Source organism: Rhinopithecus roxellana, chromosome 10 (assembly GCF_007565055.1).
Source record: "Rhinopithecus roxellana isolate Shanxi Qingling chromosome 10, ASM756505v1, whole genome shotgun sequence".
Lineage (NCBI taxonomy): Eukaryota > Metazoa > Chordata > Mammalia > Primates > Cercopithecidae > Rhinopithecus > Rhinopithecus roxellana.
Genome location: NC_044558.1, coordinates 23,946,882 through 23,974,290, shown reverse-complemented (window position 1 = coordinate 23,974,290; position 27,409 = coordinate 23,946,882). Strand labels below are relative to the sequence as shown.

Here is a 27,409-nt window from a genome sequence, read left to right as displayed (position 1 = left end):
CTCCCAAAGTGCTGGGATTACAGGCTTGAGCCACCGCGCCCGGCCGAAGTTTCACTCTTGTCACCCAGGCTGGAGTGCAGTGGCGCGATCTAGGCTCACTGTAACCTCTGTCTCCCGGGTTCAAGCGATTCTCCCGCCTCAGCCTCCTGAGCAGCTGGGATACAGGCATGCGCCACCATGCCCGGTTAATTTTGTATTTTTTTTTTTCAGTAGAGACGGGGTTTCACCATGTTGGCCAGGCTGGTCTTGAACTCCTGACCTCAGGTGATCTGCCTGCCTCAACCTTCCAAAGTGCTGGGATTTCAGGCGTGAACTACCGTGCTTGACCTATTTAGTTTTTAACAAATGTCATTATCTTCTTAACTTTTGGCCCCCCAAATAAATGAGGAAACTGTTAAAATTGTATTCAACAATCCTTGTTCGATATTTCCTTTGATATTTAAACGTTTACCAGTGTTTAAAATGATGCCTTTGGATTCAGAAGGTTCAAGAAATTTGTTTTTTAAAGTCAGGAAGCATCTAAATATGGTGTCCTCCGGAAAAAAGTATTCCAGGAAATCTGGGAAGCCATCCATGGAAGATCAGTTTACGAGAGCCTATGACTTTGAGACTGAAGATAAGAAAGATCTGAGTGGTTCAGAGGAAGATGTTATTGAAGGTGCAGTACATCTCATGTTGGGCAGTGATGTCCTTCAGTTAATTTGTTTTGAACCCATTAAAGACTATCGTACAACTCAGTTTGTAAAGGATTTTTAGGTATAGTCTTTCATCCCCCGGTATTTGTGGTTTCAGAACCTGCTGACACGGATGGCCAGCTGTACTTTCTGTCTCTCATTTGATCCTTATATTGCAGTATCGGAGTTACAGAAGCTTATTCGGCAACTCTTGTTTTTACAGTTATTTCCAAAATATCTGATATATAGTATGTGGCTTACTGTGACATTAACCCAGGCAGACTTGAAAAATTATTCCTATAAAATGGTCCTGAATCCTGATTTAATTTCATCTAACCTGCAGATAATACTGCGTTTGTATGCCTGCTTTGAAACTGTATGTTGGCAAAAAGCCTAAAAATCCCCAAATGAAGATGTTTCATTAAAATTTACCAAAATAGCCTACTCAGTTTCAAAAGTTTTTTTTTTTTCTTTTTTTTTTTTTTTTTTTTTTTTTAATTGTCAACACAGGGAAGACTGCAGTCATTGAGAAACGTAGGAAGAAAAGGTCTTCTGCAGGAGTAGTTGAAGATATGGGGTAACGTTCAAAATAATTTTTGTTTCTTAGATAAAGCACTTCAAGAAAAGTTGCTAACAAATAATATATGTACAATACTTGGCATCTGGTATTTCTTCCAAAACAAACATGATATTTTGTGGATCTTCAAAAGTGTTTAAAATGTAATTTCTTTCCAGGGGTGAAGTACAGAATATGCTGGAAGGAGTTGGAGGTATGTTTTAGGAGATACTTGTATTTAAAGAAAATTGTTTTAAGCCATATAATTTGTATAATAGCAAATGTTAATAATGGACTATAAGACTGTTATTTAATGCTTTGTTCTCACATAGAAGATTCTGTGTAAGTCTTTGTGATTGAGCATCATAGATTTTCATAGTTAATCTTTTCCATGATATTAAGAGTGAGGTGCTTTTATTTTATACATATGTGTATTTAATGGATATGGAATTTTAGAAGAAAAATAGAAAAAGTCTTTACCCTTCTTTGTATTCACAGACTAAGTGATACACACATACGCATACATACATATATTTGTATATAAGTTTTTCATTTTTTCAGTTTAGTTATTTTCTGACTTTTCCTGTGTTCTTTTCTTTAGGGAGGACAGTGTAAATTAAGCCTCTAAAATAACTCTTTTTACAGTAATAAACTATGTAGTTGATACTAAAGACAGTTTTGCTAGTGAGAGTTTTATAATTAGGTTCAAAAATTCTCAAGTTTTAAATAATATATGAAGTATCAGTAATATGAGCTTTGTTAGGGATTAGCTATCTTAAAAAAAAGTTAATATTTAGCTCCTCTAAATGGATTATTCACACATTCAAATCTTTTTTGAAAGCTTTGCCCTGTCCAGTGGTGAAAAAGTGCTTGTTTTATAAATTTATTATAGATAATATTGAAAGTATAAAATATTTATGTAATAGTGCAGCTCCAGCATGATTACTGAAAGATGCCTATTTACAATAGATCCATAAGATAAAGGCTTATGTTTAGCAAAGCATTCTTTGAAGTAGTAAACATTTTATGAAATGCAGTTCTTATGGGTAAAAATGCCCAATAAAGAGCTCCACAAAAGCATTTAAAACTGATCTTACCTATTTCTCATTGAAAAATAAAGTGATCTTGAATTAATTTATCTAGAAATTTACTTAAACTAAGATTTTTTCTGTCCTTGGTCTTTGTCTCTTTTAGTAAAAAATGTATTTAAAAGTATCACTGATGGCTAGGCACAGGGGCTCACACCTATAATTCCAGCACTTTGGAAGGCCAAGGCAGGAGGATTGCTTGAGGCCAGGAATTCGAGACCAGCTTGGTCAACATAGTGAGACCCCCATGTCTTTTTAAAAAAAAAAAAAAAAAATACATATATGTATATATATATAATTGATTATATTTAAAATAGTTTTCTTCTTTATTTTTATCCTTTTTGGATTCTGTATTTTAACAGAGTACTTTTACATATTTTCTATAATGAGTTCTAACAATAATTCATTGAAATGTGTTCTTTTAATTGGGGTGTATTTTATACATTTAGAAAAATTTAGCCTTAAAATTTTTTTCTTTTTTATTTTTGAGACGGAGTCTCACTCTGTCCCCAGGCTGGAGTGCAGTGGTGCAATCTCAGCTCACTGCAACCTCTGCCTCCCAGGTTCAAGCGATTCTCCTGCCTCAGCCTGCGGAGTAGTTGTGACTACAGGCGTGCGCCACCACGCCCAGCTAATTTTTGTATTTTTAGTAGAGACAGGATTTCACCACGTTGGCCAGGATAGTCTCGATCTTTTGACCTCGTGATCCGCCCGCCTCGGACTCCCAAAGTGCTGGGAGTAACAGGTGTGAGCCACTGCGCCTGGCCTAAATTTAGTCTTTATTAACAATGTTTTCTCATGGGGAAATTTGAAGTCTGTCCTTTACACATTGTTTTGTTTATTAGCTCTTTTTTATTGTTCCTAAGTTAAAAAATTATCTCCAGTTAGGAAAATCAGAATTTGGGTGCTAGTAACAGAAAGTTTTCTCAGAAAAAAAAGTAAGCAAATAATTCTGCATTTTGAAATTATGCATATTTCTAAATTTATGTTTAAATGTCTTTCCAATATTGCTGAACCAACCTTACCCATATTTACTTGAATATGTGGGAACAAAATACTTTTTTCAACATTAAATTTTAATGAATTATTATTTTCAATCTAGTTGACATTGAATTATTATTTTCAATCTAGTTGACATTAACAAGGCTCTTCTTGCCAAGAGAAAGAGACTAGAAATGTATACAAAGGCTTCTCTCAAAACTAGTAACCAGAAAATCGAACATGTTTGGAAAACACAACAAGATCAAAGGTAAGGTGGTTGTTTTTTTTAGAGCCACATTTCTTAGTATTTACTGGTGTAAATTACTTATGAAAAATACTATTCTAGGCTGGGCATGGTGGCTTATGCCGGTAATCCCAGCACTTTGGGAGGCCAAGGTGGGCAGATCACTTGAGGTCAGGAGTTACGAGACCAGCCTGGCCAACATAGTGAAACCTCATCTCTACTAAAAATACAAAAGTTAACCAGGCGTGCTTGCTTGAACCCAGAAGGCAGAGGTTACAGTGAGCCAAGATCGTGACACTGCACTGTAGCCTGGGCAACAGAGTGAGACTCTGTCAAAAAAAAAAAAAGAAAAGAAAAATACTATTCTAGTTACTGGGGTTTCTAGTGAAAATGTATTTGGCTTGATTTTTCTCTAAGTATGATAGTCCTGTAGCCAGCCCTATAACCTCACTCCTTCATAGAACTGACATTATTTCCTAAAAAAAAAATGAATAAAGATCACTTTTTTCCTTTTAGGTAACAAGTGAGGTTATAAAAGTAATTTCTTTTTTGGTTGTTGTTTTATGAAATGGGGGTCTCATTATGTTGCCCAGGCTGGTCTTGAACTCCTAGGCTCAAGCGATCCTCACACCCCAGCCTGCCAAAGTGCTGGGATTATAGGCCTGAGCCACCATGCCTAGCCTAAAAGTAATTTATATTCATTCTAGAAATACACTAGTTGAATAAAAGATTTAAAACCGTTAGTCTTATGATGGTGAATTATGTTCAACAATGTAGAAAAACACCAATCTTGTATCATATATAATTTGTATGTTTTAGCTGACTTAACTCTTCTTTTGCATAAAATCTTTGTTAAGCCAAAATAGGAAAAAAATTAAGTGAACTATTTCTATTTAGAAATCTTATAGGATAAATACAATCACCTTATTTAATCTATTTATTATATCAGAACCTATATTCAATAGAAAAAAATGAAAAACTGCTTAGAGATAAGATGAATTTCTTTTTGAAAATTTATATATATAATAAAACGTCCTTAGTTTTCAAGAGCTAAAGCTTGTGACAGGGCTTTTCTTCTATTAGTTTGTTAGAAAAAAAAATACTTCTGGAATCAGTGTAAATCATAATTTTACTTTTTGGTTTCCCATCAGAAGACTTAAGCTGCAGGTACTTCCTTTTCTTATATAGTATAAATATGTCAATTCAGTTTTGTTTTAAATTCTTTTTATATTGGTATGAAATATGACAAGAATTCATCATTATGTTTTACAGGCAGAAGCTTAACCAAGAATATTCTCAGCAGTTTCTGACTTTGTTTCAGCAGTGGGATTTAGATATGCAGAAAGCTGAGGAACAAGAAGAAAAAATACTTGTTGGTATCATGATTAGGTTTATAATTAATCTGTTATAACTAAGTCTCAAGTAGGAATGGAGAACCTAGCCTTTTCCTGTGACCAATGGAACTGAGCCAGGTTTCATTAACCATTGCTGGCCATGTGTTTTAGTCCTGCTGAACTGTAAACCACAGACATATAGGCACTTACCATACTCATAAAAGGCATTGGTCTTTGCTTTTTATATTGTTTGGGATTCTTGCATTTCCAAGTGACAGAAATTTGTCAAAGTGCAAAGGAAGGATTATTGGTTTATATAAAAGAAGTCAGGGCAGTTTAGCTTCAGGCATAGCCAGATAGGAACAGGGAAGGGGGTTGCTCATGTAGTGTCATCTGGGTTCTGTCATCAGTTCTCAGTAAGGTGTCTCAATGTAGTAGCAAGATAGTTTTTACAGTCCTAGGCTTATTAGAAATTTAGTAACCCCAGTGGACTGAGAAAATCTTTCTCAATAGCTCTGGCAAAAAATTCCTCTGGGAAAATATGACTGATGTAGTTTGGATCATTTGCCCATTCTTGAACCAATCATTGTATAGTTAGCCCTCTGTACGTAAGGGCTCCACATCTGTATTCAACCAATCGTGGATGAAAAATATTTGGAAGAGGCTGGGCGCAGTGATTCATGCCTGTAATTCCAGGATTTTGGGAGGCCAAGGTGGGTGGATCACCTGAGTTCAGGAGTTTGACACCAGCTTGACCAATACGGTGAAAACCCATCTCTACTCAAAATATAAAAATTAGCCAGGCTGTGGTGGTGCGTGCCTATAATCCAAGTTACTCAGGAGGCTGAGGCGGGAGAATCACTTGAACCTAGGAGGCGGAGGTTGCAGTGAGCCAAGATCGTGCCACTGCATGCCAGCCTGGGTGACGGGGAGACCCTTTCTTAAAAAAAAAGGAAGAAAACAAAAAAAGGTACAAATTAGAAAAATAATCCAGTGTTACAACTATATAGCATTTACATTGTGTTAGGCGTTATAAGAGATCTAGAAATGATTTAAAGTATGTGGAAGGATGTGCATTGGTTATATGCAAATATGATGCCATTTTGTATCAGGAACTCGAGCATCTGCACATTTTGGTCTCCTGAAGGGTTGGGTGTCCTGGAACTGGTCCCCCAGGATACCTAGGGATGTCTGTAGTCAGAACATTGTTGACTTTTAATGGCCAGACTTGTGTTAACCTGCAAGTGAGGATATTGGGGGTAGGGATGACAGTGTAAAATAGATAGGATGGATTTGTGGTGCTGATAGATTATTGAGCTGTAGTACTAAAGAGAGTAAGTTAGAATGGTAAAGAAGTAGTGGTTAAATACTAGGATATATAGAGGGACAGTATGTGTAATGGTTAGAGCCTGGATTCCAGCAGCAATACTGTTTGGGATCAAATTCTTGTTTGAGCAATTGTAGCTGTAAAGACAGATTATGCCTCAGTTTACTCATCTATGAAAGGGGAAGGAGTATCTATCTCTTAGTTTACCATTATTAATACTGTGTAGTGGTTAGTTATTGGTAATGACAAAATCTAGGGTGGGAGTATGTAAGTCAATGGCTAAAGTAGGGTGGAGGCCAAAATCATTGAGAAACAGGTGACGGAATGGAAAACCATCATTATTGGAAGGATCATCTGTGTGGACATAGAAATCACCAAGAATTAAGACATCTTGATTATTGTTAAAATTTCCCATTCAGCAACTGGTAGGATTAATATATTGTTACATATTAGTGGTGAACGTAATTATCTGGTCATAATAGTTGTTAAAACTAAATTTTAAAAGCATTGATTTTTAACACATTCTTTTAATGTAGAATTATTTTTTCTAAATTTAAAATTTTACCCAAATTGTTATTAAGTTTTTTTCTATTTGTAGAATATGTTTCGACAACAACAAAAGATTCTTCAACAATCTAGAATTGTTCAGAGCCAGAGACTGAAAACAATTAGACAGTTATATGAGCAGTTCATAAAGGTTTGTTGTATGTGGTAACACAATACATTGTTATAAAACATAATATATTTATGGAAGTAGAAGATAATTATTTTCTTTCTAAGTTTATGGAAAAAAACATTTTAGACTTTAACTACTTTTCCATTTTGAATTCATTGTTTCTGATTTAAGTGATAAATGTATTTTTACTTGAGTATTCAAATGGTTTTGTTGGGATTATTCAAGACAGGAAATGGTAAATTGGGAATTTTACTTAGAAATGTACTTATCATGCATAAAATCCATACTTTAATAACACTTTAGTCATAGTTCTCTGTTTAACTGAAAATAGAGTCTACAGTAATCATTTTTAGGTTGAATCTTACTTGTTTTTGTTTCCCCAGTGTTTGTTAAATAGAAAGTACCCAAATTACTGAATTCTCTTGTTTTCAAATGTATAATATAAGTATTTTATGGCACATTTGCTTTTAGAATGATTACAGTGACCACAAATGAATCCAACATAAAATAATAGATATAATAGACATCTGAGGATTAAAAGTCTGTGGATTGATAATTATCTGCTGACACATACATATTAGCAAATTGTGCCTGTACCCCTCTTATTCAGGCAGAAATATACCTTTTAGTAACTCTTCATAGAAGCTCAATGGAATCTTGCATATACTTTTTTTCAGTGGTGGTTCCTTTAGATACTCTTGTGCAAATACATGTTAAAATAACATTAAAGGAATTGGGACGCTCTGAGTAAACTAGTAAAATTGTTTTAAAATAAATATTTCAGAATAACTTAAAAATAATATATATGGCCAAGCACAGTGGCTCACACTTTGGGAGGCCAAGGCAGGAGATCACTTGAGCCCAGGAATTCAAGACCAGCCTGAGCAACATGACAAAACCCCATCTCTATTAAGAACAAACAAACAAAAATAGCTGGGCATGGTGGCACTCACCTGTAGTCCCAGCTACTGGGGAGGCTGAGGTGGAAGGATCACTTGAGCCCTTGAGGCAAAGGTTGCAGTGAGCTGAAATCATACTACCATACTCCAGCCTGGGCAAAAGAGCAAGACCCTGCCTCAAAAAAAAAAAAAAAAAAAAAAAAAAAAAAATTATACATGCACACACACACACATTATTTTAAAAAGTATTTCCAAGTGGAAAACTTGTTGTTCTAATGCTCCGAGAACCATTTGGTAATTTGTGTGAAGGTTTGATAAAGTACTAGATGAAGTTTTCTTCCAAATGTTATCACTAAATGTTACTGTTTAGGATAGGAACTATAGTATAACCTTTGATTCCTCCATTTCCTTTCTCTATCACATCCAGTTATTACTAGCTGTGTAATTTTTACTTTTGCAGTGGTTCTTTCTTTTAATGCCCACTGCTACTGCCCTAGTTTAGGACCTCATTATTATTTGCTTGTACCATTAAAATTCTTAACTGATTTCTCTGTTCTCCAATCTATCCTTCCTAGATCTGTCATATTATCTTTTAAAAATATATCTCTTCCCTCTTGAAAAACTGTCAGTAGCCTCCCATTCTAAATTCTTAGGTATTCAAGATTCCTCTACAACATGACCCTCTTTGTAAGCTTCATTTACTACATTTGTCCATTACCCCACCCCTCCACATAACTGCTTTCTCTCAACTCACTATGTACTTCCATGCTTCGCTTATGCCCTTCCCCTAGAATATTTTTTACTCCTTTTTCTTTATCTATTGAAATCTTAGTGTTTTGCCCACTAAATTGGAATTAATCCCCATTTTCCACTATATCGCCATAGCAAGTTGTGCTTCCATTCCTATTACAAAATTTTTGTTTTGTTTCTACATGTTTTTCTCATTGCCATCAGGAAGCAATCATGTATTATTATTTTTTAATTTCTCCACAGTGCTTAATACAGCACCTTTTACATAGTAGGCACTAGATTAACTATTTGTTGAATGAATAATAAAGATGTAAGACATAATTTTTATTTTTCATAACATGAAAGAGGTTGTACTATAGATTATTTTATTCCCTCTAGTGAATTCATGGCACACTATTAGTCATAAGTAGATTATTACTTGATATTTGGAAAGCTTAATAGAAATGGTGTTTACTGATATGGGACTTCCAGTCTTTTTTATCTTGACCTTAACAGTACAGGAAACCAATTTTGGGTAAAGTATACTACATTGTACTTCCTATAACATTTTATTCATGTCTGATATTTTTTTCTTTTATAGTAGGTATTTTGGTATTCATGTATTACTTAGAATATTTTTATTTCAAATAAATAATGAGCATTTGAATATTTAAAAGTTACTACTTTTGAAAATTAATTGTACAAGTTTAGAACCTGAGATGAAAAGTGGTGCTTTGTAACTTAACTAGTTTTTTGTGTTCTTAGAGTATGGAAGAGTTGGAGAAGAATCATGATAATCTACTTACTGGGGCACAAAATGAATTTAAAAAAGAAATGGCTATGTTGCAAAAAAAAATTATGATGGAAACTGTAAGTGATCATACTGAAATTGAAAAAATAAGGATTAATATAAGCAATGAAATATTTTATTTGCTGAAATAGGTATAACACTTAACTAAAAATTAAACAAATGTTTAATATCTCCTTCCATGAAACAGCAGCAGCAAGAGATAGCAAGTGTTCGGAAGTCTCTTCAATCCATGTTATTCTGATGACTCTTTGAAGAAAGAACTTGAACCTAAGTAATATGATACAATTATAACGTTAGCTAAGAAGCATATTGTAAGTCTTTAGAGTAGTTTAATTGTAACATCTTTAATCATAAACCTGTTTCATTGTAAGACCTCCCTTTCTGTTAAGTCAAATCTAAATAGTTATATGAGTTAGCAACTATTCCTAAAGAATATGTATTAAGCTTTCAGCTCTTTAGTAATGATAGGGAATTTTTCTCTCTAACACTGTCAATTAAATAAAGACGATTTAAGTTTAGGTTTGGCTTCATTGTATGTGTATCAGTCCCAAAAGGTAGAAACTGCAGGTTATATTCTTTAAGGAAAAAATGGAATACAAAATCTATTTTACATGTACATCCTTTTCTATAATACTTAAGTTATACAACCAATTCTAATGACAATAAGATGCATTTAAATTTGTGTTCTGGAATAAATTGTTAAAATCATTAACCTCTGAGCATTAAATCACTAGCAATAGAACAATATATAAATATCAGTTTTAATACATGGGTTTGTGAATATGTCATTGCCACAAAGACATTAAAATGTCACTTAATTGGGCTTGGTCTGCAATTAAGAGCACATCATTAACACTCCTAATTACTTATGGTTTATATATATCACATCTGTGTTTATTTATTTTTTGAGATGGAGTCTTACTCTGTCACCCTGGCTGGAGTGTGGTGGTACAATCTTAGCTCACGGCAACCTCTGCCTCCCAGGTTCAAGCAATTCTGCCTCAGCTTCCCAAGGGACTACAGGCACTTGCCACCACGCCCAGCTTATTTTTGTATTTTTAGTAGAGACGGGGTTTTGCCATGTTGGCCAGGCTGGTCTCGAACTCCTGACTTAAAATGATCTGGCCGCCTCGACCTCCCAAAGTGCTGGGATTACAGGTGTGAGCCACCATGCCTGGCCTCCTGCTTTTCCATGTTTTAACTTCTAATTTTTGCCTCTATAACTCACCCTTATCTTAGTTATAAGGTTTTCCAAGTTTTAAAAAAACAGGTGCCTACAGATAAACTTTTTCTAATTGTGACAACCTACTTGTACAGGAAGAAACTAGTCTTCCACCATTAATGAATATTTGACATTACTTCCTAAATTTTTGAACTTTGTAAAGGATTTTCCTTTTAAGTCAACATATATATATATTGGAATATAAATTGTAAGTACTATTGGAACATATATATTGGAATATAAATTGTAAGTACTATTCATCCTCGTAAGAAAGTCCTTATTTGGGAAGTTTTGCCAATAGTTAGAGGCAAAATAAGTACTGTAGTGTTTGCTGTGTACTTAATTCCCGTATGTTTTTTTGCTTTTAAGGAATATCATCTTTTACTGTTTTCGTCAATATACCTTTTTCTTGCCTAAAACAGATGTAGTACATAAATTACTCCTTTATTTTTTGATTACTTCATCATATGGCATACGGTCTACTGAACTATTACATAAAATTAAAAATAGGGTCAGATAGGAATCTGAAGATTTGGATCCCCAGAGACCTTTGTGATAGTTCTAGTACTGTTCACAATGAGTAATCCAAATACATTTAAATTAGAGGGGAAAGATAAGAATCAGTACCTAATGTACTTAGTGGTTGAATAACTTTTACTTATTTTGTCCCTTATCACCTCAAATGAGTCAGTGTATACTTGAAGTAACTTTTATATTCTAAAAGGAAGATTTTTTTTACCACATTTTTCTAAGTTACTAATTTTCTTACATGTCAACTGACTTTTAGCTACTATTTCATTTTTCATGAAAGGGAATATTTAACATCCACTTTTCGGTGACAGTGAAATTTTAACTTAAAATATCAAGGAACAAGTTACCTTCAGTGTAAAGATTCGTATGTTTTTCTGAACTGGTACAACAAATTCCTTTTATTAAATATACATTTTATTAAAAAAATTCCTGTAGCCCTTTTAAATTCTAGTATACTAAAAGCAAGTATTTTCTTTTATGACATGCTAATTAACATGCCTCTTTTGAAAAATGATTAGTATAAAACATTTCTTAGAACATCACTTGACTCAGTAATTACAATATTATAAGCCATGCACTTAAGCAGTATTGAGCTCACTTTTCAGTTTTTGGCAATCAAAGTAAGCACCCTCAAGATGGCTAAAATCCTTTATGTTCTGGATATTTATGTAATCCTTTGGTGGTGAAAACCCTGTGTCTGATACGTCTCAGAGACAAACTGCTACTTAGAATTACAGGGGTTCACTTTGTTGTCCTCAGGATTGACGTTTCTTTCTTTAGTCTTGTTTCTAATTAATATATAGACTATTCAGAGAACATCTGTGATAAAAAATGATAATACACACAATGGGGGCGTCATAACTGAAATAGACACAACGAAATCTACAGGGTTTATGTTTTATATTCAAATATAACCTTATTTATGGTATACTAGCCTCCTGCACAGGGGGATTTCCTTCACTCATAGATTCCCCTAACTTCATCTCCTCTTTTCCTTGGGCTATTAGTCAGTCAATATGCTTGTGAACCTGTTCAGGTGCTTGATGACATGTAGTCTTGAATATATTTAGATGAAGGTGTCTTGAAATTTGCAGGCACAAAGCACTAAAGTATATCACCATATCAAATGAAGAAATCACCTTTAGAAGCAAAAAAGAAAATATAAAATGAATTATGATGTATCTTTTCTCAAGTAGCACTATTCTGTTTCTCCCCCAAATATCAAACCTTAACCTAAAATTCTTCACCAAAAATACTTTTTTTTTTTTTTGAGATGGAGTCTCGCTCTGTCACCCAGGCTGGAGTGCAGTGGCGTGATCTCAGCTCACTACAACCTCCACCTCCCAGGTCCAAGCAATTTTCCTGCCTCAGCCTCCCAAGTAGCTGGGATTACAGGCGCCCACCACCATGCCCAGCTAATTTTGTATATTTTTAGTAGAGATGGGGTTTCACCATGTTGGCCAGGCTGGTCTCGAACTCCTGACTTCAGGTGATCCACCCACCTCGGCCTCCTAAAGTGCTGGGATTACAGGTGTGAGCCACCACACCTGGCAAATACTACATTTTAAAGCACTTTAATACATTTCAAATTTGGACCTCACTGTAGTCCTCTGGAAAATGCAGGTTATGTCACAGTTGTAGACACTGAGGCTCAGAGGTAAAAAACAACTAAAATACAGAAGCTAGAAAGTAACAGAACCCAAGTCTCCTGATTCCACATTGTTTCAACTTCCTGCTGTGCCATGAAGCAGCAAATGAACTAATTCCATCATAAACATTTCTATTTCTTTGAGGTTAGTTGTAAGAAGGTAAAAGGTCTAAAAAAGATACCATACTTGAGGCATATACAAAATTATGTTTACAAATTTAAAGATGGCCTCTATTTAGAAACTTTGCCCAGAGCCTACAGTCAAATGCTTCTCTTCAGAAAATGAAACCCAGGAGAAAAAGGAGCCTTACAGCTCTGCCCTTGGAGAGGGAATTCTCACCCATGAGGGAAAAATCTCTACCATTTACGTTAAAAGCGTACTTGAAAAGCACCATGTTTACCTCCACATTGTGGGTGTGGCTTTTTTTTTTTTTTTTTTTGTCATCCACATAGTGTTTTAAATAAAAACTGAATTTGACTTCCTCAGTTTACCAGTCTCCATCGCAAGTATAAACCAAGCCAATTACTTGTTACAAAAGATGATTGATTTTTTTAACACCTGATATTTTAATTCAACAATTCCACTTGGTAATACATACCTAAGTTCACTGAAAGAAAACTTACATTGAGTTTTCAGATATTTTGATTAATTACCCCCTATTTTTTAAACTGGATTGTTTTGGAGCCCTAAAAATATTTATAGTGGATACCAAATTAAAGGACATTATTCTGATTTTTAAACATTTTTTAAAAAATTTTGTCTGAAAACATTCATTGTCCACCTCAAAGAATTAAGTACATCTCATTGCCACCATAGGAAGAATGGAAGACTTCTGAATGGACTATGAATGAATATTACGTTATTAACTTACTCCAGAAAAAGCATACTACACAACCTAGTAAAGGATCATCAGATGTATTCCTGTAATCCATGCACAGAATTGATACAGATTTTTTAAAATATCCAGATCTAACAAATACGGTGAGATTATTTGAATTATCAAAAGATTCACTGCAGGGTTTTGGCGAGTTTTGTTTTGGTGTACTTCAGTATATTTATATATCACTATGAATTTGGTGACGACCAGTGGGGTCCAGAGATAGAAATACAACAAAACTATATCTCAATAGAAAAAAAATGCAATAATGCTCCATTTATCCAATTTTGTAATTGAAGTGTTACCAATATTGATTTTCTTTTCCTTAAATGGCTAACATGTCTCTCTCAAGCACTATATTCTGTATTTTATAATTATTTTGAATAGAAATTAATATCTATGACATCCACATCCTTTCCTTAAGCAGGATATAATCAAAGAGAATTTAATTGATGACCGAGTCGTCATTAATACAAATTATGCACTATCCTCAAGGACCATACACATATAAAGGGTTCCTTACATCTAGCATAAAATGGTCTGAGAATCCTGTACTTAGTAGCACTGTCTATTCTGTTTTGTTTCTTCAATATTAGCTGACAATTCTCAATACAATAAAGTGCCCACCTTTGCTAGTACTAACCACATCTAATTTTCCTGTTACTTGCTGTAAACTGGGAATAAAGTCCTTCGGGCAGAGTAAAGTGGTTTTTGGCATCTTTGTACTGGTATTTTGGGGAAGAAAAATATAGTTATTTTTAGGTACACAGTTGTGTTCCCAAGAATCTACGTTGTTGGAAACCTGGCCTATAGATATGTGGCCATTTCTACACACAATATAAAATTATTCACAGCTAAGAAGTAATTTCAAATACTCAGAAACATTTATTGTATATATTGTATAGCGTAGATCTTTTTTTTTTTTTCTTTTTTTTTTTGAGACAGAGTCTCGCTCTGTCACCCAGGCTGGAGTGCAGTGGCATGATCTCGGCTCACTGCAACCTCTGCTTCGCAGGTTCAAGTGATTGGCCTGCCTCAGCCTCCTGAGTAGCTGGGATTACAGGGATGCACCACCACACCCGGACAATTTTTTGTATTTTTTGGTACAGAGTTTTACCATGTTGGCCAGGTTGGTCTCGAACTCCTGACCTCAAATGATCCGTACACCTCAGCCTCCCAAAATGCTGGGATTACAGGCGTGAGCCACCATGCCCGGCCTAGACTACATCTTGAGGCTACTGATACCTCACTGAAATAGCTCTTAAGCATGGTTAAAAAATAAAATGGAGAAAAATACTTACCATTGCTATCCATAGAACAACATATTCGTCTATAAAATTATTAAAGTACTGGTCTAAAAACAAAAGGCCTGGCCCCAAAAAGACAGTGTCTTGAAGATACAGTTCACTTTTGGTCATGTGAGCTATCTATAAAAAAATGAAACAAAATAATTTTACTATTAAGTTTTAAATGTGTTAGCTTTTAAGAATTAATTACAAGTTTAATTCAGTATTAAAACAGACCATTTAATCTCACATTTGATACAAGAATCCTATTTACACCTTCTCAAATTCACGATTGGGTAGCTTATTAAAGTTTCCAATGTTAAAATTTCTTGATATCAGAAAACTAAATGACAACTACAGCTAAACAATTTAACTGAATATAATATAACTCCTATCACAGTTTGCTTGGGGCACAAATAGCTAATTATTATGATTTTGACACTACAAAAGAAAACCTATACATTTTATGAAATTTCCAGCTTTGTGTTAGAGGACTAAGTATACTATTTATATCATAAATCATAAAAATTTCTTACCACTAATTTTTGTGAGACTTTAGCAAAGACACATCCAAACATTAGGGTATAAAGACAAGGATGCTTTTCAAACACATCAGTTGCTGACTTTTTATAGATCATTATTGCCAGTATAATAATTAGTCCTATGTGGAGTCCAGGTGACAAGACACTAGTGCCCTAAGAAATAAAGCAGAAAATCAGTATTGTACTTTAACACTGCATTTATTACAATGTAGACATTTTCTGACCATCTATTTTGTGCAAGACCCCTAAAGAACACTGTGATGTAGTGTATGGCCTACAGGAGTATACAAACCTGAGTTGTGCTTTTCAAGCTTTCACAGAACCTGAGGGTGACAGAGACATAATACAGTGCTACAGATGTCTGATTCCAGTTTGATATTTACACACATTTTAAACTGGCTAAAAATTAATGCAGTTTATTCTATGTCAACTTTTACTATGTTGAACGCCATCCACATGTGGATTGCCAAATTAACATTTTTGCGGAGATACTGAAATAGAGCTTATTCTGCCAATTCTACAAAACATCACTGATGAAGAAGAGTAAGAATAGTTTAGTTCTATCCAGGTTTCCTTCTTTTTCCTATTTTCTTTTCTTTTATTTTATTTTTTTTCTAATTTTTTTTGTTTTTAGTAGAGACAGGGTTTCCCCATGTTGCCCAGGCCAGTCTTGAACTCGGGCTCAAGCGATCGTCCCAGCCTCAACTTCTCGGAGTGCTGGGATTATAGGTGTGAGCCACTGCACCCAGCTTATCCTGGTTTCTTTCTACACCAACATCCCCACCTCCTGTTTTTTTTTTTTTTTTTTCATTCAGACTGTAAATGTTCTTTTATGCAAAACTGTAAAATCCAGACCTTACATTTTTATCTGTGTGAATTAGTATCCTCTCGGCACTACTTATCCTAAACAAAATATTGAAATAAGTTTGGTATTGAGGTTATTAAATCTATAACCAATTTAAATGGGTTCACAAGAATAGCTTTACTCTTGTTTATTAAGTTTACATGTTTTAAGTTCGAACTTACTATAAAATTACGGTAATACTATATTATAAAATTACATATATGACACTGTATAGTAATAAAGTATAAAAATCTAATAGCACTTTATATTATGGTTCTTAAATCTCATTCAAGAAAAAAAATCTGCTCCTAAAAAAGTTGGAAAAATACCAGTTTAAGAATTTGAAACCAGCCACTTCCTAACTTGTGCTGAAGTCATCCATCAAACATCTAACAGTTTTTTTTATGAAAAAAAATTTTTTTTGAGATGGACTCTAGCTCTGTCACCCAGGCTGGAGAGCAGTGGCATGATCTTGTCTTACTGCAACCTCCGCCTCCCAGGTTCAATCAGTTCTCCTGCCTCAGCCTCCCGAGTAGCTGGGATTACAGGCATCCGCCACTAAGCCCAGCTAATTTTTGTATTTTTAGTAGAGACGGGGTTTCACTGTGTTGGCCATACTGGCCTAGAACTCCTGACCTCATTATCTGCCTGCCTCAGCCTCCCAAAGTGCTGGGATTATAAGCGTGAGCCATCGCACCCAGCCGAAAATATTCTTTAGAGTAGACAATGATCATTACTAAATCTTGTTTTCTTCAATGGAACTTAATGTTCCAGCTAATGTTCTATGTTATCATCCACAGTCAAGCAACATGTATTCCTAAGCACAGTACTATACTGAGATCAACTGACAAAACACCTCAAAAACTGACAACTTTTCCAAATATATCAGAACTTATATTTCTAGATGAATTGTATACTTTGCTTTTGAATTATGTATATAGTGCATTCATAAACATTGATAATTTATCAATTATGAGGATCCCTTTGAAATTGTCTCGAAAGACTATTTACAAGTCTTGAAAGAGACTTTTTTTTTTTTTTTTTACTAAAAATGCTATATCTAATGCCACATCTAATGTTTAATACTCTTATTAGACCTTGCTCCAAATGACTTTAAGGATAGAAATTTTGAACTATACAACAAAAGAAATTAAAGTGAATATGCTATAGTTTAAAGCAATCCTAAAAAGGCATTCCTTTTTTTTTTTTTTCTTTTGAAACAGAGTCTCGCTGTGTCACCCAGGCTGGAGTGCAGTGGCACTGTCTCAGCTTACTGCAACCGCCGCCTCCTGGTTCAAGCAATTCTCCTGCCTCAGCCTCCCAAATAGTTAGTTGGATTTACAAAAGCATGGGCCACCATGCCCAGCTAATTTTTTTGTATTTTTGGTAGAGACAGGGTTACACCATGTTGACCAGGCTGGTCTCGAACTCCTGACCTCAAGTGATCCACCTGCCTCGGCCTCCCAAATTGCTAGGATTACAGGCATGAGCCACTGTGCCCAGCCCTAAAAAAGGCATTCTAACAATGTTTTGGTATAAGATGGTATCACTGGAATAAGTATTTGTCGTCTTCTGTTCAACTACCTTGAAAATGACAGTAGGCTTTTTAAAAACATAGGTGTTATATTTGTTTAAAAAGTTTGCAGGAATTCCAACTCTTGCCCACTTAAAATTACTGAAGTTTTAAAAAACAAATATGAAAACATACAAAAGCATTATATTTAATACTTGCATGAGCAAGGAAGGTGTAAAGAACACAAGCACAAAGTATACCCACTTAAGAATTAAGGCTAAAATTTTACCTTTTGAAATATTAGTTCTTTTAAATATATTTCAGTGAAATTTCAATAAAATTTACTTGATGAGTAATAAATTGCCCCATACGTGAAACCATTGACCTCTGGCCACTTTCCTGCCTTCAATCAGGAACTCACACATTCCCTACCATTCCTTCTCTCCCCTACCTCCTCTCCCCTATTAGTTCAAGGCAAAAAATGCAGGAAAACAAATGGCAACGCTTAATTATGTGCAGCAGTGAAACTAGATGTCAGAAAAGTCTATGCGGAGCAAGCCTGTAGAAAGAGGAAAGTATCAGTTTAAACTGTTTTTAAAATGCTTTTGTACTATGTGCCTAAAATGAATTATTTAAGATACTTAGTTTCCTTCCCCATTCTTGAACTTTGGCATATTTTAATCTTTTTATAGCTGGTGATAGGAAAATTTATCATAAAATTGATACTGAATGATGAAATCAATGCCTTACTGCTATAGTGGATCCATTCTTGCCAACACCACCATGGAGGATAACATGGAAATAATTTGAACAGGAAAATATTACTCCACCTAGAAATCCAAGAACTGGAAGGATCTTCAATTTTATTTCTAGAATGGGAATCTTTAGGGGTAGAAGAAAGAAACAATTAAGACAACAGAATGTTGGTTTTTTATTAAATAATAAAGAAACAATGATAAGCCCTATACAATAAGCTGTCCTTTTTCTTGTGATCAAACCTTAACTTCTGGAATATAGTCCAAAGTAATAACTTAAAAACTTTTTTTATTTAACTTTTTTTTAGTTTTTAAATTTTTATTTTTTTTTTAGAGTAGTCAAGTGCAGTAGTGAGGGGGGAAAAGAGAAAAGGAATTTGACCTGTAACTGACTGTGAGCAGTCAACTGAGATAACTACCATTAGACCAGCCTAAAGTGACTTTTTTTTGAAAATGCTTTCTTCATAAGTGAAAAATGAATCCACCAAACCAGCTTAGTCTGTTTACATAACTATGATTAAATGTTGAATGTCATAAGCTTTCATCTGACTTAAACATGAAAAAGGATAGTTCACTTGAATTTAGTAGCTTCTAAAAAGTAGCATCACAGGAAAGGGAGGCACCATGATTTGCATCATAAATGTTAACAAATATCATGATGTGTATGCAAGCAAAAAATCTGTGTAGTTAATATCCAGGATTAAATCTCTAGCAATATATTTACCTGTTGGTCAACTGCTGTTCAAGAAAACTTCCAAAGGCAGCAAAGGATTTAAAAAACAGTAACAATGAATTGCCAGAAGCTATAGGCTACTATGTTTAGAAAATAGACTGAAATAATGTACCAAAATTTGTGGAAACTACAGGTTAATAATTAAATTTAGAAAACCTCAATCAAAAGTAAGTATTCTTGTTGGTAAGAATAAGCAGGTATGTTTTCTTCCTATGATATCACCAAAACATTGAGTGAAACAATTTTAAGATTCAATTCCAAATTTAAGACAACCACACCTGACTTAGTAACTAGAGTTGTCTAACTGCTTCTAGGTCTACATTTACCTTCTTTTTTATTTTTTATTTTTTTGAGACGGAGTCTCCTGTCGCCCAGGGCTGGAGTACAATGGCGCGATCTTGGCTCACTGCAACCTCTGCCTCCCAGGTTCAAGTGATTCTCCTGCCTCAGCCTCCCGAGTAGCTGGGATTACAGGTGCCCACCACCACACCTGGCTAATTTTTGTATTTTTAGCAGAGACAGGGTTTTGCCATGTTGGCCAGGCTGGTCTTTAACTCCCGACCTCAGGTGATCCACCCGTACATTTACCTTCTTACAGGTACAACCTGAACAGTTACTATAAAAAACACATAGCATCCCTCTGTTATCTTGTATGGGCCTATAGTAGTGTATCCTTGATTCTATTTACTCTTACATGATGAAAGGGAATATGAATGTACTGGGGAATGTACCACTACTATTTAAAAACACGCCCAAAGTCTATTTCGGAGCCTACTGACAAATGATAATTGGCAATTCTGACACTAAAGGCTACAGGGAATTTTTTTTGTTGTTGTTGTTGTTTTTGTTTGTTTGTTTTAAGAGATAGGGTCTTGCTGTGTCACTCAGGCAGGAGTGTAGTTAGTGGCATGATCACGGCTCACTGCAGCCTTGAACTCCTGGGTTCAACGACCCTCCCGCCTCAGCCTCCTGAGTAGTTGGGACTACAGGTGTATGCCACCATGCCTGGCTAAAATTTTAAATAATTTTTATAGAGGCAAGGTTTTGCTAAGTTGCCCAGGCTGGTCTTGAACTCCTGGCCTCATACTGTGTTTTTAATGGACTTAATTTTTTTAGAGCGGTTTTAGGTTTGCAACAAAATTTGAATGGAAAAGTATATAGCCACTCCTTCTGCCAACAACATCCTACACCAGAGTGGTACATTTGTTACAACTGGTGAACCTACATTGACACATCATTATCACCCAAAGTTCATAGTTTACATGAGAGTTCAGTCTTGGCATTGTACATTCTATGTGCTATGACAAATGTATAATGACATGTAGCCACCATTTAGTATCATACAAAATAGTTTTATTGCCCTAAAAATTCTCTGTGCTTCACCTATTCATCCCTTCCTCCTCCAACCCATGGTAACTTCTGATCCTTTTACTGTCTCCATAATTTTGCCTTTTTAAAGAATGTCATATAGTTGGAATCACACAATATGCAGCCTTTTCAGATTGGCTTCTTTCTCTTAGTAATAAACATTTAAGGTTCCTCCATAACTTCTTGGAACTCCATAAGTTCCTCGCATAACTTCTTTTCATGGCTTGATAGCTCAGTTCTTTTTGGCATTAGTGTATCCAACTAAGATGAAGGACATCTTAGTTGCTTTCAAATTTTTTTTTTTTTTTTTTTTTTTTGAGGTGGAGTCTCGCTCTGTTGCCCGGGCTGGAGTGCAGTGGCCGGATCTCAGCTCACTGCAAGCTCCACCTTCTGGATTCACGCCATTCTCCTGCCTCAGCCTCCCGAGTAGCTGGGACTACAGGCGCCTGCCATCTCGCCTGGCTAGTTTTTTGTATTTTTTTAGTAGAGACGGGGTTTCACCGTGTTAGCCAGGATGGTCTCGATCTGCTGACCTCGTGATCCGCTCGTCTAGGCCTCCCAAAGTGCTGGGATTACAGGCTTGAGCCACCGCGCCCGGCCTGCTTTCAAATTTTGGCAATTATGAATAAAGCTGCTATAAACATTTGTGTACACGTTTTTGTGTGGACATAAGTTTTCAAATCATTTAGTTAAATAACAAGGGGTGCAACTGCTGATCATGTAGTAAAACTATGTTTAGTCTTGTATCACTTACTATTTTTACTAGATATATAGCTTAGTGATTACATACAGTCTGGAATCAGTTTTGTTTAATTCCAAGCTCCAGTACTTCTCATGTGGCCTTGGACAAATTATTTAATCACCCTAAGACTTATTTATAAAGCATAATAATAATCATATCTATTTTCATAGGATTATTCGGAGGGGCAGATAAAACTGATGGCAAATGTTTAGGAACATAAGTATTGAATGACTGTTAGTTGTTGACTATTGATATCCTTATTATTATTCTTAACACTATGAGCAGAAAGTGTGAGTCAGTTAGACAGTATGGTGGACTTAGGTTGTGGTAACAGGATAATTGTTTCTTCAGAAATGTTCTTTTGCAAAAAAGCTTCAATTTATGACAGTGGCTTCCTAAGAGCCAACTTTTATGAAAATACTGAGGTCACCAAGCAGGCAGAAAATAAAAACATTCCTTAATATGGGAATCTTCACCTCAAAGTAGATTATAAAAATGCAAATTAACTACTTTCCTAATATTGAGTGACAAGTTTTAAATGTAAAATATTTTACTGGACTTATTTTTAAAATATTTATTTTATTTCACCCTGGAAAAAGTTATTCCAATGTGTGTTTTTTGTTGTTGTTTTTGTTTTATTTAGTATTAGGGAAATGAGGTTGTTTTCTTCTATGTGGCAACATATTCATACATAGGAGGAAATGCCGTAAGGTATATAGGATAATACACATTATAAAATGAAGAAAAAAAGTTAAGAAATGGAACAAATATTAAATACACCAATAAAAAAAGAAAAAAATAAATACAATGCCAAGGATTTTTGAAGAAAATTAACAATGCAATACTTTTTCCTAAATATTTGAAAAGTACTTAAATATAAATTTAAATATTCAGATTTACCGTATAGTCCCACATTGTTGCTCCTCCAAATGCAGACAATACAAAGACAATCACTAAAGCTATCTGAATTTCAGTTACATCCACTCTAAAGAGGAAGGACAAAAATAGATAAGGTGTTTGTAAATAAAATTTCTGAATATGGAGGTTAATCACGTATTAAATAGCAAAGATGTAAAAATCTCTGTAGGCTTAGTTTATTTTTACCTTTACTTCCATTATTGAATTATCAGCTGACTACACTGTTAAGTTAAAAAGGTTGCAGAACAACATGTGCTCACACAGAGTTAACAGTATAAGGAGAGGGAAGATATATGTATACCATATATCAAATTGCTAATAGTTATCACTGAAGTTATGAAGACTTTTATTTTCTAATTTAGGTACTCCTGTAAAGTCTGAAGCTTTTTTTACGATTACCCACTACTTGTGTACATAGAAAAAATTATAATAAAAACAACCATATAATTTAAGGCAAATTTAAACACTCCCAGATCAGTTTCACTTAAAAAGTAGGGAAAATCCCAATAGTCTTCTTTATTGAGGTACTAATCGTCACTGTAGTTTTTTTAGTTTCCAAAGGCATTTTCCCCCTAATAAATATGCTTACATTTTTCAAAAAGCCACTAACCAACCAGCATCAGTCCCTCTAGTCTATATTCCCCTGAAGCTGTCATTCTCTCTCCTATGCTCAATGAATAGGCTCACCAAAAATTAGTCAACATTTGTAATTTTCTTCTCTCTTCATGTTTGTTGCCTAACTCACTGTAGCCTGACTTTTGGCCCCATTATTCTACTAAAATTGTTTAAGGTAAATTGACCTTCAATTTTCAATTTCAATTAAAGGATACAAATCTAAGGGGTTTACTTCATTAATTATCTTGCATAACTTCTTTACAATATTTAAGATGCTGATCATACCCTCTTTCTTGAAAAGTTCTGCTGTGTTTTTATCTATTCCATGTTCTCTCCTGATTTTTCTACCTTGCTGGAGCTCTTCTCATGCTCATTCTAGACTGCCTCTTCATCCATATCTTAAATGATGCTTTCAGAATTTCATCTGAAATTTTATAGTCTGTGAACAATTTTATCTATACTTAAAACTACCATCTATATGCTAATGACTTCTAAATCCTTATCTCCAATCTACGTTTTTTCCTGAGCTCTAGATTTTTATATCTGTCTTCATATTTTACATCTCTGCCTGGATGCCCCAATGTCTTTAGATGGAGGTAATACCCACCTTACGGGATAAATATAAGGAATAAATAAGATAATGCCTGTGAAGCACTTAGTACAATGCCTGAAACATGTAAGTGCTTGATAGGTGGTAAATACAATTATTCCATAATTTAGAATCAACTGCCTGAAGCCTGTCCTCTGCTAAATGACCCATAGTTTTGAGCTTTTCCTGTCATTTATCATTAGAGATTTTTTTCAGAGCTACTGTTTCTCCTTTTCAGCAATAAAGTGGGGCTAAAAAGAATCAGTAGACATGGGAAGCCAAAGCCAAAAATAAGCAAATGACAAAGTTCTTAAAAGGATCAGACTGAGAGGGAGCTATATGAGAAAGAGGAACAGAGAATAGCATTCCTGCTTTGTGCGCTATTTCCTGGTCTCTAAGAAAGAGGCACCAGAGGCAGATAATACTATCTAATGTTTAGCACTAGCATTTACAAGGTGCTTTTACATTGTCTCAGCAATTGCCTACCACAGTTCAGAGACTGTTGTCAAGGGGGGGTCCCCTTTTTGTGCACATGAAGATTCGACCAAAAAAGGACCTTAGACTCCATACTGCATTATTTTATTATATGAATCAAATGCTTATTTAAGTACTGCATATCCCTTTTCTATATTATCTGGGTCCCTTAATTTTCTTTTAATCCTCTCTGTTGTAAACTTGGGCTAGTGATTAAGTTGGAGAAGGGGAGAAGAAAAATAAAATTATTATCAAATAATGTAACTATTTATAACATGCAGAATATCTAAAAGACTAAAGGTGTAGCATTTATGAGTACTCCAATGAATTAATTTAAATTACTGATTGAAGCTTTGTTCTCCTTATTATCAGTGAATGACATAACAGATTGTGCAAATGAATTCAATTATATTTTTAAATTTACAACTTAAAAAACATACTTACTTTCCAAATCTCAACATGCCTGAAACATAGGTCTGCCAATGAGCGCAATAAAACACAAACATCCCAGTAAAAGAGCAGAAAAACAACCAGTCAGGATGAGTTCCTAAGCGAGCGGCAATTGAAGCTCCCACTGCCATAAATACTGAAAGAAACAAAGTTTAAGAATCATTAAGAATTAAAAATAATTTATGAAATAATTGCCCTATGCTGTTTAGAAATACAGAGTTCTAAGGAAATAATCAGTGGCATTAAAATAAAGTACACTTATCAAAATGAATTCTTGACATACTTTTTAAACAACTCCATAAATTTGCTCCCAAATGTATATCCATCCAAAAAACTGACCATTCAATCAACTCAGTTCATTTTATTTTTAAGGTATCATAAGAAAAAAAAAAAACTCCACTAATTTACCTGTGGAAAGAGAGTCACAACCATGGTCAAAGAGCTCCCCTAAAGGAGAACAAGAGTTTGTTCTTCTGGCTTGTTTCCCATCAATGGCATCCAGTGACTGGTAGATAAAAAGTCCCAGTGCACATAAAAGGTATGTCCAGTATGGTGCCTATAAAAAAAAAGTAAATAAAATAAAGATTGTTAAGTGATAATAAGCTTTTTGAAAACAGCTCAACCTAAGGCTTCACACTTTGTAGCACCCCAGTGTGTCATAAAGAACGTTGCTAACCCTCATTCTACTGATGAGAATTAAATTGAGAAATGAAATTAGCTGCTTTAAGTCATCTAGGTAGAGGGTCACAGAACTCCATAATGTGAGAAACAGAAAGTTAAGCAACTGAGCAAGGGTTAGGACCCTGATCTTGATTCCTACATCCATGGCTCTTTTAATATAATACTATGCATTATGCCACAGGTTTGAAATTACTCAGTTAAATTTTTGCTATGAAAAAAGACTTTAGGGGCCAACTGCCGACCTCTGCTTCCATTCACAATGGAATATCAGGGACTAGATTTACTCTCCCACCTTATATAACTGGAAAGGCAATCATATATATATATATACACACACACACACAAAACAACAATTTTCAAACACTACAAGCAGTGCGGGCTTGTGATCCCTGACAGAAGGGAAACAAATGAGATAAGCCCTGCGATTGCTCCAGCTAACTTCCCAGGGTCAGTTTCCAGGCCACAGTGCAGGTCCCATAACCAGAACAGAGCCCAGCGTTCTTGCTGTGTTGAAGAGAAACACAAAGTTCAGGAAGGTCAAGGCAGTTAGGATTTGTGAGGCAGAGTGCCTGAGTGGATGGAGCTGCACAGAGAGGAGCACAAGTTGTGGAGGTCTTACAGAAGGGGGTATCTTTCTTTCAGTCTTCGGCTAAGAACTCACCTGTGCCTGAATGAGACGAAACTAACAAAGGCCAGGGAGGGAAGCACTGCAACGTAGAAGGTCAGATAATTCTCGAAGCTCATACAAGGCTGGGACATTCATGTTCCCGCCAGGCAAAGCAGAAAGCCTCATTAATACTTGGGGCATTGGGTAAAGTTCTCAGAAGTGTACTGCCTTACCAGCAGGCATAAATTAACCATAGACTGAAGGCTTCTCTGGACAGCCCTGACGAAACTTAAAATCCAGCCTCAAAAGGATCCAAGTAATTCCTGGCAACTTAACTACAGTCAGCACAAAGTACATCTTAGAGGAAAAAATCTAGTATCCCAAATGTAAAATTCACAAGGTTTGGCATTCAGTAAAAAAGTACCAGTCATGCAAAGAAGCAGGAGAATATAATTGACAACTAGAGTAAAATCCGTATAATCAGAATACAATCAGAATCAATATGAACAGAAGTTAATAGAATTAGCAGATGAGGACATTAAAATACTTATTATAAATATGTTCCACATGTTCAAGAAAGTAGAGGAAAACAGGAAAATTATAAACAGAAATGGAAGAAAAGACTCAAGTGAAACCTCTAGAAATGAAAAATACAATATTTGAATTGTAAAATAAACTGGGTGAGATTAATAGCATATTAGACACCACAGAAGAAAAGATCAATGAGCGTGTACCAATGGACTACCAATGAAAACTACCCAAAATGACGAAAGAAGAAGGACTAAAAATAATTGAACTGTGCATCAGCGAGTGCTGGGACAACAGAAAGCAGTCTAGCACATACGTAACTGGAGTCTTAGAAAGAGAAAAGAGCAGATGGGGCATGAAAAATAAAAGAAGAAATAAAGGATGAAAAATGTCTAAAGTTGATGAAATCTATACACCCACATGTCCAAGAAGCTCAACAAACCCCAAACAGAATAAGTGTTTTTTAAAAACCCATCAAGGCACATTATAATCAAACCAATGAAAACTAGTAATAAGGAGAAAATCACAGGCCAGGTGCGGTGGCTCACACTTATAATCCTAGCACTTTGGGAGGCCAAGGTGGGTGTATTGCTTAAACCCAGGAGTTCAAGACCAGCCTGGGCAACACGGTGAACCCCATCTCTAGAAAAGATATAAAAATTAGCCTGGTGTGGTGGCGTACACTTGTAGCCCCAGCTACTCAGGAGGCTGAGGTGGGAGGATCACCCAAGCGTGGGGAAGTCGAAGCTGCAGTGAGCAGTGATAGTGCTACTGCACTCCAGCCTGGGTGACACAGCAAGACCCTGTCTCAAAAAATAAAACAAATAAAATATCATATTCAGTTCCAATGAGCATGTTCTTAAAAGTTTATATTGGAAACTATGAAACAATTTAAGAAAGGGCAAACAGAAAACTGAGCAGTCATCATGACAGTACAAAAATGAAAAACAACACATCCCACCTAGAATCTTTCGAAAGAATCCCAAAGTGTCTTGCAGAGAACAATTCTGTTAACCTAGTAAATTCTTTTCAACTAGTCAATTCTTTTTTAAAGATAAATTTTATTATGTATACAATATGATGTTATGGGATATATAGATAGATGGAAACGGTACTAAACTGAAGCAAATTAACATATCCATAATCTCACATAGTTACCCATGTTT

At 35.1% G+C, this 27,409-nt stretch overlaps 2 protein-coding genes across 4 annotated transcripts in view; one reads left to right on the top strand and one right to left on the bottom strand.

Moving 5' to 3' along the window:
• Positions 1-257: 257 nt before the first annotated feature.
• SYCP3 (synaptonemal complex protein 3) lies at positions 258-9,837 on the top strand. 2 transcript variants are annotated; one of them, XM_030939617.1, is made up of 8 exons: positions 258-658; positions 1,185-1,251; positions 1,410-1,444; positions 3,450-3,567; positions 4,816-4,915; positions 6,803-6,901; positions 9,274-9,378; positions 9,507-9,623. In XM_030939617.1, the coding sequence occupies exons 1-8, from the start codon at positions 463-465 to the stop codon at positions 9,558-9,560; spliced, it is 774 nt and encodes a 257-aa protein (XP_030795477.1). In that variant the 5' UTR covers positions 258-462; the 3' UTR covers positions 9,561-9,623. The 2 variants fall into 2 exon arrangements, with proteins under 2 accessions (XP_030795477.1, XP_030795476.1); XM_030939616.1 differs by having other exon boundaries at positions 9,274-9,837.
• The window catches only part of CHPT1 (choline phosphotransferase 1), a 30,803-nt gene continuing 12,806 nt past the window's right edge, over positions 9,413-27,409 (bottom strand). Inside the window, exons 2-9 of one of the 2 annotated variants that reach the window (XM_010357191.2) lie at positions 24,836-24,983; positions 24,422-24,563; positions 22,282-22,366; positions 18,534-18,665; positions 15,421-15,579; positions 14,900-15,025; positions 12,101-12,211; positions 9,413-9,586 (exon numbers count right to left, since the gene is read on the bottom strand). In XM_010357191.2, coding sequence (XP_010355493.1) covers positions 9,542-9,586; positions 12,101-12,211; positions 14,900-15,025; positions 15,421-15,579; positions 18,534-18,665; positions 22,282-22,366; positions 24,422-24,563; positions 24,836-24,983 — 948 coding nt within the window. In that variant the 3' untranslated portion in view covers positions 9,413-9,541. Of the gene's footprint in view, positions 9,587-12,007; positions 12,212-14,899; positions 15,026-15,420; positions 15,580-18,533; positions 18,666-22,281; positions 22,367-24,421; positions 24,564-24,835; positions 24,984-27,409 lie in introns of both variants that reach the window. The other variant, XR_747280.2, reaches the window with a different exon arrangement.